This window comes from Lampetra planeri, chromosome 18 (assembly GCF_965212315.1).
Source record: "Lampetra planeri chromosome 18, kcLamPlan1.2.h2, whole genome shotgun sequence".
Lineage (NCBI taxonomy): Eukaryota > Metazoa > Chordata > Hyperoartia > Petromyzontiformes > Petromyzontidae > Lampetra > Lampetra planeri.
In genome coordinates, this window is record NC_136124.1 from 5962692 (window position 1) to 5974828 (window position 12137).

General features: G+C 49.5%; 1 protein-coding gene across 1 annotated transcript; it reads left to right on the forward strand.

Annotated features, from left to right (window-relative positions):
* Positions 1-604: 604 nt before the first annotated feature.
* On the forward strand, positions 605-8669 carry LOC144723735 (uncharacterized). Its single transcript, XM_078602670.1, has 2 exons — positions 605-887; positions 5705-8669. Exons 1-2 carry the CDS (start codon positions 605-607, stop codon positions 6688-6690), a joined length of 1269 nt encoding a protein of 422 aa, XP_078458796.1. The 3' UTR covers positions 6691-8669.
* The last annotated feature ends 3468 nt before the right edge of the window (positions 8670-12137 follow it).

Sequence of the window (12137 nt, forward strand, 5' to 3'; positions counted from 1 at the left end):
TTTTTTCCCGACTGCAACTTCTTCAGCGTGATCTCCTCGTCCTGCTGCTGCTGCCGCTTCTGCCTCGTCGTCGTCTTCTTTGTGCGAAATGGGTTCTGAGGTCAAGCCGCTGAGATCTCAGTAATTCTCAACATCGTCAACATCAGCAGCAACAGCAGCAGCAGTGCACAGTAGTAGCAGCAAACAGCGAATAGCAGCGACAGGCGAACAGCAGCAGAGACAGATTGGCGAGTTTAACATTTGGGCGACGCACCTGTTCCACTTAAACAGGCACGCGTTATCGAAGCTTGTCTGGGTATATATATACACACACATATATACACACATATATATTTGAAAGAGGAGTTATCTGACACTCGCAGCTGGGGGTGGGGGGTGGCTACACGCTATATATCGTCGCCTACCGTTATCATCTCTTAATCATCATCATCATCATTATTGCCACCTCCACTATAATAATTATTTGTATTGGTTATAATAATCACGATCGTGATTTCACTCCGGACTCGTCTTGACTGACGACGGCTATAACGGCCTTTCCGAAGCGGCCGCCACCACCACCGCCACCACCACCGCCACCACCGCCACCACCGCCGCCGCTACGATGCCAGCTCTCAGCGTCAAACCGTGCAGTTTCTCGGTGCGAGACATCCTCGGCTTGCGGGACTCGGAGGACGACGACGGCGACTCCGCGTCGGAGAGCAGCGACGCGGGCGAGAGCGCATCGGGGATCGAACCTCGCCCCGGTGGCTCGCGGGGAGGCGAGAGACCGCAGGCCGAGGAGGAGGAGGAGGAGGCGGAGGAGGAGGAGGCTCCCTTCCGTGGGTTCGAGGACGGCGGCGGCCGCAGGTGGCTGCGCGAGGCCGAAGACGACGTCGATTATTCGCGTGAGTTTGTAATGATTGCTGTGATTTTCGCGAGTCGACTCGCGATACGCTCGACCGTCGAGCCGTCGTGGAAAGCCACGGCTGAGTCGTAGGGTCCGTTTGCAGGAGGGGCGCTGATGCTACTTTGGAGGTTTTTTTTATTTGATTGAGTCGTTTTCAACCAATTAATGGTGAGTTTTTTTAAAATATATATTTTCATTATACAACACGTGCGGAGGGAGCCGGAGCACCCGGAGAAAACCCGCGCATTGCGAGAGGGGGCAACGCTCTATCCCCGTGCAGATGGGAAACAGATGACCGATAAATCCGCGTGCTAAGTTCATCGGCGTGAGGTCCAATGTTACGTTCCGCCTGCTGCTACTGCTGGGGGCTTCCTTAAGGAACGGCCAGCAACGCCGAGCCGATGGGTGCTCCTGAGATTCCGGTCTCGGGGATAGTGGAGCGAAACGTCGGACGTCGAGAGCCACGGACATCCACGCAACAGGGATGTTGATCACTCTGCCTTGTCGCGCGTAGCCTTGTATGTACGTATGTTGAACATCTTTAATACCGTACGTAGCCAACCGTGCTACTCGCAGGTGTGTGGGAAGGACAACAAACTAAACACAACAACAACAACAACACAACAACAAAACCCGCCAACAGGAATGCGCAGTTGTGCATCCAGCAAGGTAGCGCGAAGTCTCGAGGCGCACTTGCGTGGGGAGGGTGTTGCTCCGTTACTTTGTTTGGACAACGCCGTCAAGGGGGGACGGGTTGGCTCCGAGCGAGAGGAACACCTCCGGGAATCGCCCGGAGAAAACCCCACGGCGCATACGAGGGGGGCTAGCCCACGGAGAAGCTCCGCGCAGATGGATTTATGAATATTGCTGCCGTATTTTGGCAACCTCGCAGCCCAAAGCCGGCGTGCTTCTCCGTTATTCGGCCAGGCTGCCTCGGTGCTCGATGACTTAAGCGGGTTCAACGCCGCTCGAGATTTCGAGTTGCGACAGCGTTGAACGCACTCGGCTGACGATTCGGGAGCAGTGGTCAACTCACGTGGGTTGAGATGTGCACGCCCAAGGGCGAGTCTCGTCCTCAATGTCCGCAGCTCAGCACCCTCGTCAGTCCGGTTGAGCAGTTGTGCCATCTTCGTTGGTTTTTTCGGTAAAGTCACGTAGATAAAAAAATAAAAATTAATAAAAGTAAAATATTTTTTATTTAAAATTAAAATTAATAAAAGTAAAATATTTTTTATTTTACTTTGATTTTAATTTAAAAATTTTATCTACGTGACTTTACCGAAAAAAACAAAGAATATGAATCCTTGCAGTCACGAAAGCTTCAAATCTAGAAGTTGTGCCATCGGCAAGCTTCATCATCACGCGTCGTGTTTGATGCTGCTGATGACGATGATGTTGTTGAATTGTCATGTGATTCGTCTGATCGCGATGATCAGTTTGATTGACAGGCGGTTGTGAGTGCAGTGTTAGATTAAAGGGCTCCCCACCCCGTGCGAGTCGTCTGGGTTGCTTGACCATACTTCACCAGTGATGTCAGCCGGGGCCGCGAGTTTAACTCACTCCGCGATGTCAATTCCGTCTTGGTTGCGGATTCACAGCGCAGCACGCTAATCATTGCGCCACTACTCCTCCCCCCCATCATCATCTTCATCATCATCATCAAACATTATTGTATTTCTCAATGTTTGCGAATAACATATAGATTTCCAGATTACATACACACACGTATTATTTAAAAGAATAAAAGTCTTCTTATATGACAAAAACAACTCTACATGCTTAATTACATATCTACCGATAAACGTTGCATATGCAAGGTAATTTGCGACTTAAAGGAACAGCACGGAAATTGACAATCTTGAAGACACAGACTCACGAACAAAGATTGGAACGTTTAATCACATGCTTTGGTTGACGTTGTAATCAGTGGTTTACAAGCGCAGCTCGTCGCTGTTTATTGTATAACGTCAGCCGTGGTGCTAATATCTAGCGCCTTGCGCGTGTCACAAGCGCGCGTGCATGCGCGTCCATATCTGTGAACAATAATACTACTATATACAAAACAAAACTTTAAATAATCATCTTTATTTAGACGCGCGGAATCCGAGTAACGATTTTGCTCTCTTTTTAACACATGTCAAGAATCTTACTTCCACCATCCGTGCGCGTGTGTAATTATTATAAATACCACGTATATTCTGATGGGTGTGTTGTTGTTGTTGTCACGATCGATTGGGCGCTATTCGGGAGAGCACAGCGAACAATGAAACGCATCGCGTTCGTCAAGGACAATACCGTGTGCTTGTGGCCTTGACATTTGAAGAGAACCAATGTATATATAATATGCGACGTTTCGGTCAATGGCCCTTCTTATTAGCAAGAAAATCCAGTGCTATGAAAAAAAATCGTTTCACAGAAAAGTCGCCTTCTTCATAGCAAAAATATGATGTGCTTTGAAGATGGGCCAGTGCCCGAAACGTCGCCCCGTATATATATATATATACTTGTTCTGTTGAAGCCTACTCAGTGTTGTCATTGACGAGCGTGTTGAGTTTGCTGTTGTTGTTGTTGTCGTGTGTGTTGTGTGTGCTTGTGCATCACTGCCAAAGGAGCAACAGCAGTCAACATGCGTGCAGGCAGTTTAATTGGGAAGAGAGATCGACTTTGTCTGGGACTCTACAACAACGACGACGGGCGATGCAGGCGCCAATTACGCGACGCGACTCGCTGGGACGAGGCCGTCTTGGTTCATTACAAGCACAGCTCACGGGCGTGACATCGGCTGTAGTCACACACGACAGTATTCATATCATCAGCATCAATAATATTCACGTATTCTCTGGGTTATAAGACCTTTCTGAGAGTAGCGCTAATAAACGTTAACAATACAAATTCGTTGACAAAAGGACCAAGATCCCCCGTGTAGTCTTAACAGACTGCAGGGGCAAGTGCTGCTAGCGAGCTTACACTGATGAAGGTCGGCACTGAACACGAGGGAGCGAGTGGCGAGCGACCGCGCCCGACCGCCTTTGTCTCCCTAGTGGCGATGTTTTACACGCCGCACCAGGTACTTGTTCGAGGCTGAGTCGACCTAGGGGAGGCTTAGGATCGGTTCAGACAAACGTCACTGGTGTTGACCGTGAGTGGGTATCGAACTAGGGTTGCCGGCTTTATAGCTCGACGGGCTAACCGCTACGATACCGCTCCCCACAAACATCCAAAGCAAAGATCCCCCGTATAACCTTAACATACTTTTGAGGCAAGTGCTGTTAGCGAGCGCCTATGAAGGCCGGATTATGAGACGCACCCCGAATGTTGTGCGTTCGCTTTTAAACCACGAGTGCGTCTTATAATCGCGACAGATCGCCGTGTTCATTGAAAATCGGTTTCACCTGGACGGCATTCTCTCTCTCAACCGCCTTGGTGATTTACAACCACTGTAAATATAAGCCGCCCAATCGTCAAGTTTTACTTTGAGGAACCAGGCGAGAGTCCGTAGCGGAAGGAACGCAGGTAACATCAGCAACAACAACAAAGATATGGGATATACGATAGAGCAATTTTCATATATATGTATGTACACACAGGTAAATACAACCCATTTGATATATCTTAAAAGGTGTATGTGCTCGCGATGAGTTGTTTTAGAATGATTGTGTTGTATACGTAAAGGCTTTCATGACCAATATTTTTATTTTCATAATTATGATTCGGAATTAGTGACAGCTTCATTGCATGGGGGCTCTGTTTGGCTGGCGGAGGGTTATCGTTCAACGTGTCATCATTATACACTCACTGCGCGAGATACGCATGAGAATTGCTGCATCATTAATTCCGTTTGCGATGAACAGGGACCCGGCAAGTATTACGGAGCGATCTTACCAATAACGTCTCTGAAACCCAGCAGTGTCTGTCGAACAACGCCGACCTCTGCGCATGAAACCCAGAATGTCGAAAGCGGTGCGACGCGTGTGTTGTTTAAACGAATGTTGCTGGCTGATAGGCAGACGGACTCAACAGCATGTTAATATTATCGAGCTAAACTAACAGTTGTATGTATGTTCAACTGCATTACTCGTAAAGGTGTTAGACATTTTAAGGAAAGACAAAAGCAATGGTAATAATAATAACAACGTAACGAATCGGTGTGAAAAAAGGGTTTAGAGCCCAGACATCAAAGGCTTTAAAAATTAATTGGCAGATTGATCAAACATAATAAGAGAGAGGCAATCAAGGAATAGAACGCGTCCGAGGGGAAGGCGACCGTCGCGGATTAACATCCCAGGACGGCGAGAGGCAACGACGATGACTCGGAGTGGATCGACTCGATTCGGCGAGGAATTCATCCAGCAGCAGATTGACCACTGCCTGATATCGATGACGATGTTGGTGGGGAGCGGTGGTGCAGCGGTTGGCGCGCTGCGCTACGAACCCGGCGACCCGAGTTCGTTCGCGACGTCGCGACCAATACCCAGTGACGATTATCTGAACCGGTCCTGGGCCTCCTCTAGGTCGACTCAGCCTCGAATGAGTAGCTATCGCGGCGTGCAAACATCGCCACTAGGGAGACAAAGGCGGTCGGGCGTGGTGTTTAGCCAGCCACCTCCCTCGTGTGCCGTTGCGGCCTTCACAGGTGCTCGCTAACAGCACTTGCCCCAACAGTCTGTTACGGGCTACACGGGGCGGCGGCGGGGTTGGGTGTCTTTGTCTTCTGTCTTTGGTGGTGAAAATGAATGATCGTGAATCGCGCCTATTCCCATCTCTCCATCTCATCTCCGTGTCTGTCGCCTGCCCCCCCCCGTCTGCCCCGCGCAGTTCGCCGCTGCCAGCCGCTGCCTCTGCAGCTCTGCGCGGCGGTCGGTCACGAATTCCCCGCTGGCGTCGGAAGCAAAAGCAGCAGCAGCGGCAGCAGCAGCAGCAACGACAGCAACCGCGGCGGCGGCATCCTCATCAGCGGCAAGGACGAGCTGATGAGGATGCCGCGTGGCGGTGGAACCGGCGGAACCGGCGGCGCTGGCGACGCGGACGGAGACGTCGACGGGGAGGGCGTGGGCGAGGCCGCCGAAGAGGAGACGGAACTTCTGTCGTGCCGCGCGGACGAGGAGCCGGGCAAGAAGCGCAAACGTCGGGTGCTCTTCTCGAAGGCGCAGACGTTCGAGCTGGAGCGCCGCTTCCGCCACCAGCGCTACCTGTCGGCTCCCGAGCGCGAGCACCTGGCCAGCCTGCTCAAGCTCACCCCGACCCAGGTGAAGATCTGGTTCCAGAACCACCGCTACAAGATGAAGCGAGCGCGCGTCGAGCAGGGGATACACGCGCTGCACGGCCCCGCGTGCTCCGCGCTGTCACCACGCAGGGTCGTGGTGCCCGTGCTGGTCAGAGACGGAAAGCCGTGCGGGGCAGGCTCCACGGGGATTTTAGGAGGCGGAGGACTTGCAGGTGGTGGTGGAGGAGGAGGTGACGGACGACTCGATGGCTCACCAACGTCCTCCCTGCATCACCACCACCACCACAACCACCACAGCCACATGCCATCGGTGGCGGCCGCGGCGGCGGCGGCCGCGGCGGCTGCGGCGGCCGCCGAAAGTCGACTCCGGTTGCTGGAGGTGCAGCCCGAAGCGTTCCAGACTTGCATCCCCTACGCGTTGTACGGCGCTCACCACGCCACCAAGTACAACCTCCACTTTAGCTACTGCGGCGCGGGCGTGGGCGGCCCCGCTTTGAAGAACGGTGCCATCCTTCCGATTCTGAATCATCATCATCAGCAGCAGCATCAGCAGCACTGCCGGCAGAGCAATTGGTAGGGAATTGAACAATCATCCGCGCGATGAAGTGAACACGTGCGCTAAACAGCTGGCTCTGTCATGCTACGTACTGGCTACACACATGCATGTGGATAAAATGTAGTAAGCCTCCATCGCTGCACGCTACTGTGTATATATACATACACATACATACACGTGTGTATGTATATGTATGTGAGTGCATATGTGTGTGTGTGTGTGTCACATCGCCGCTAGGGATTCAAAGGCGACCGGGCTTTGTGGTGGCCCACCCACCCTCTCGTGTGCCGTGCCGGCCTTCATAGGTACTCGCTATAACAGCACTTGCCCCAAAACTTGGTTAAGGCTACAGGGGAGATCGTTGTCTTTGCGTGTGTATGTGTGTGAAGAGCGGTGAGTGTAAGTGGTAAACCGTACTGCGCTACGAACCCGATGACCTGAGTTCGAATCCCGTTCACGGTCAGTGTACCAGTGGCGAATATTTGGTCATCCCCTCTAGGTCGACTCAGCCTTAAAATGAGTACATTTTGCGGTGTGTGAAACATCAGCACTGGGAGACAAAGACGGTCGGTCGTGGTGCCTGGCCACGTCACCTAATCGGGCACCGTTCCAGCCTTCGTGGGTGCTTGGCCTAAACAGCACTTGCCCCAATAGCGTGTAAAGGCTATAGCGGGGGAGATCTTTATCTTTGTATGTATGTGAGTGAGTGAGTAAGTGTGTGTGTGTATTATAGTCGTGTATGTATGTATATATATGTACACACACACAAACGGAATCAACTTCTTTTAATTATTATTCTGAGTTGAAATGTTTGTCACCACCAAATATAATTTCGCATTACCGATTTCACGAATCGCATTCCCCCACAAAACATATATAACGCTACCTTGGCATCTCGCGACGAAATACAGCGGCTATGTGCATAATGTACTTTACCAACAAACAAATCTATAATATATATGAGATGTACATTCACGTAACAATCCACGCGTTTTGCTGTGTATATAAATGTATATTGCAATAATTGTACAAATGTAGATAACATTCGTTCTCGAAATAGAACAATAATTGGTCGTAATAGTAGTTGCAATAATTAAGACACACACAACAACTAAAGTGGTGGAGACGTCAACCCCGGCGCTCGTGCCAGGCTAGGTGCACTTTGAGGAGGCCACGTGAAGTGTCGATGGCTCAATGCCAGGGATGGTCGTGGAACAGACCCTGCAGGTGCCATGGGTTGACTGACTAATCAACACACACAGACAAAGAGAGGTTCATGAGTAATGTGTAAATGTCAAATATAGTAATGTCACAATGATCAACATACAATGGTCTACACAACACGTGCTGTGTGGTGATGATTATGATGCTGCTGCTTTGGCCAGTAGTGCACAACCACAACAAACAACAATAACACATTTGTCAATAACACCGTGGCCTTAAAAGTAATATTTATATTAAAATAGTCGACGTTTCAGGCAATGGCACCTTTTTCATGGCAAATAGAAGGACCGTTTGTCCGAAACGTCGCCTCTCATTGTATATATATATTCCGTTTAGGGGAGTGTTTATTGACGCATGTGTTGAAAGTTTGTAGCGTGGGATATTTTCTTGATATATGATTTGTAATTGAATGACGACGGCTACTTTCAGCATCAAATACTAATTTCGTTAAGATCTATCGGATGTACATGAGTGTATATGCCTTTGTTTTGTTCACATTGCTTTAGAGGGAGAGGCTTATGGTAGGCATAATTTTTTTGTTATACGTACATATACGCACACATACACACATATATAAAGGTTCAAGTAATATCCGTCGAATTTTAGCCGTCATTGGATTTTTCCAAAGTATAATTTCCTTGGGGTTGGCAGCACACATATGTCTCCCATTCGTTGTTTATTTTGTTGTTGTCTGTGTACAGCTTTCTGGCGTGTGGCATTTTTTTTGCTAACAAAAATAACAACAATAAACGGAAAACTGTGTCTTTCGAACAGAACACGTCTGCTATGAAGTGAGTAATACGCGCTCTCGATCAAAACAAACACAACACAAATCTTGCACGAGCACCGTATTACCATCACCGCCACCACCACATCATTTATCATCAATCAAATCTTGCACAGGCCCCGTTTGTACTCACACTGCTGGATCATGGTCAGTCACGGTTGCCGTTTGACCATACTTCACCGCTCTGGGCGAGTGCGTGAGCATTATGGGGATAATCGGCGGGCCTGGGCGGGTGGGTGGACGGTATGGGTGGAGGGTGTGGGTGGACGATGAGGGTGTGGGTGGAGGCGGGAGTGGGGGGAGGCGGTCATGGTGGCAATTTTATTCCGGCGGTGAACATAATCGGTTCAGATTTACAGCTCTCCACTGATATTAACCGCGGTCGGGTAATTAGAATTCAGATTCGTCCGGCTTCGTAATCACAGCACAGTTGCGCTAACCACTGCGCCACCGCTCTTCCTTACGCACACCACGATTCACAACCACCACCACCACCACGGACAATGCACGTGCAGCTGTTTAGCACAAGTGCTATCGTCACTAATGGCTCGAGCAAGGAGGTAGCGTGGAGCCGGAGCTAATAACATCGCTCGCGTTCAAGTCCCCGAGAAGTGCGGCGTAATTGCACACAAAGACAAAGTTCCTCCGTACATGGCTTGAGAATACTTTGGGGGCAAGTGTTGTTCGCGAGCACCGGTGAACGCTAGCCAAGGACACACGACGGGGTGGGTGGCCAGAACCACGCCCGGTCGCCTTTGTCTCCCTCGTGGCGATGTTTATACCAGGTACTCATTCGAGGCTGAGTCGAGCTAGGGGAGGCCCAGTTCAAATGATCGTCACGCTTGGTGGTCGTGAGCGGGAATGAAACTCGGGTGGCCGGGTTTGCAACGTAGCGCGCTAACCACTTCGCCACCGCTCCCCAATCACGCACACACACACACCCACACGCGCGCGCGTGCCTTTTGCCGTTAGCTAATTCCCATTGATTGAATTTGTGTTGGGGATAACACAAATTGCACGGGGAATTGATTAATTGGCTGGTTTTATTGCAGCGTAGTGTAACCGCCACGGCTTAATGTATGTACGGGGTGTTGGACTTCTTTCGCACCGTACGTAGCCGGCCGTGCATAGTCGGAGGTGCGTTGGCGGTTGTGCTTGAAGGCCGGATGATCGGCGTAAGGCACTACCACTAGACTACAAGGTTACGCCTATCTCTAGTAATGATGTATTATTTTACAATATATGCCTATAAACACTTTGAAGAGGATTTTTAAAATTTAGTATATGTTTATAAGGGCAGCATGAGTCGATATCCATATTTTCCGACAGAATAACTGTAAACTCAAAGCGTTCTGGACCTATCTCGGCTCACATTATCAGCACTCGCTCGTCTAAACCGATTGTAAATCACGGATCCGTATGAATTTGAATCCATGCTAAAACAAAACGACTAGACCCGAAAATGGGAGATGGGAGATGATGTCGTATCATCATAACGAGTCCAGTTGATGGACCGGTCCCACAATATGCGCACGACGTGATGTCCTGTTTGTATACTTTTTAAAATAAAAATCCGTGATATTGTTCTGAGATCCGAGCGCTTGTTCCTCGCTTATAGAAATTGGCAACGCTCCGTTCTTGATTTCCGTCGGAACAAATTCGGAACAGATTCGATTGTATGTGTTCGTTTGCCAAGCCCGCGTTCATCTCATTGTTCGCGAACTGAATGGCACGCTGACAACAATGGCGAGTCCGTTAATTTATTGGCATGAACCTGCATACACGTGGAGGTGATACCATCATACGAATATCGGTTATGCGGTATGATGATGTTGTTATGGAAAGCCGTGTCTTGCGATCTAAGTGGTAGTGCCTTACGCCGATAATCTCTACGGCAAGCCAGGCCTATAGCAGCGCTCAGTAAACCAAAACATCTCTCGTGAAAAGTGAATCCCTGATTAGGGTCATTTCTGCCACGCGTGATCTATTCAGGAATATAATACACACCACAACATGTAAGACTAATAATATACAGTACGCTATTATTATTTCCCCTATTGTTTCGTATTAATGTAGAGAGTCGCTCCATCGCTCGCAGCAGCAGCAAGACGCTCTGCGTCAATTGACGCGTGCGGTGGCATCGAAAGCTCAGCGAAGGTGGCAGCCTGGCAAATCTCACGAGACTCGTCCCCCCCCCCACCCCCCACCCCCCCCTACCCCCCCCTACCCCCCGCCACCCCCCCACCGTATCATCACTCCCGAGTGGCGATGATCGATTTATTTTGCCAACGCTCTCGTTGTACAAAATCGTAATCGCGCGACGCTCGGTTCAATGAGCAGTGAGAGATGTCGCGAGCAGCACGGCCCCGTTGTTTACTCTCTCGCACAAACAACACAACAGATCAACTCAACGCGTTCTTCGTTTTACATATGCTATGCATACGCGTAACATATAATGGGCGACGTTTCGGGCAATGAACCTTGTTCGTCGCACGCAAATCGTACGTAGCACGCGCACGCGTTCACGTATGACCAGTCGCTTTGTTTCCAATCGACTAGTCACGGCAACAGATGGAGGTCTTCGTGTTGGATGTTGTTGTTGTTGTTATCCTGCAATGGAAGCTCACCACGCCGCGCCGTTACGGCTTTCGGTGTACGCGGGGAGCATAGACGTGCGGGCTGAGTACGCTACAACAAGACCGCGTTGTCACACCGGGGGGAGCGGGTGGTGCGTAACAGTTTGCGTGCAGAAATGTAAATCTCCCCGACGCGCGTGAGTGACCAGAGTAAAATAAACCACGGTCATCTTCTTGGTTCTTTCGGTAAAGTCACGTAGAAGGGAAATAATTAAATAATAAAAATAAAACATAATAAAATAATTCTCACGACGTTTCGGCCACAACGCAAGCAGCCGTCCTCAGGTGAAGAACCAAGAAGATGAATCCCTGCAGTCACGAAAGCTTTAAATCGAAAAATAAACCACGGTCTTTGTCTTTGTATTTTATTGACGAGATTTAAACCCAACAACGCCTTCGTTATAAATTGCTTGTTTTTTTAAATTTCTTTTAAACGATGAAATGTTGCCGCGTTATATATATATACACACACAGTATATATTTACACAAGTTACCGCATTCAATATATAATACAATGATACGGGTTACGGGCGTTTTGTTGAACACACGTAAACATGAATTATATACTTTTTTAAAAAAAGGACAACAAGATTTTCAATGAGCCGATCGCCCAAACAAAACAAATAGAATGAGCACAACGCAGTGTGTGTGTGCCGAGTTGACCAAGCCGTGGTTGGGGCATCGGTTGTCCAAGCCCCCCCCCCCACACACACGGGCGCGCACAACCACGCACCCTGCCGCTGCTGACGATGATGCCGATGATAATGATCGGTCAAGCCTAGAAGGGATGCAAGCGCTAATTTCTTACAACAACAACAACA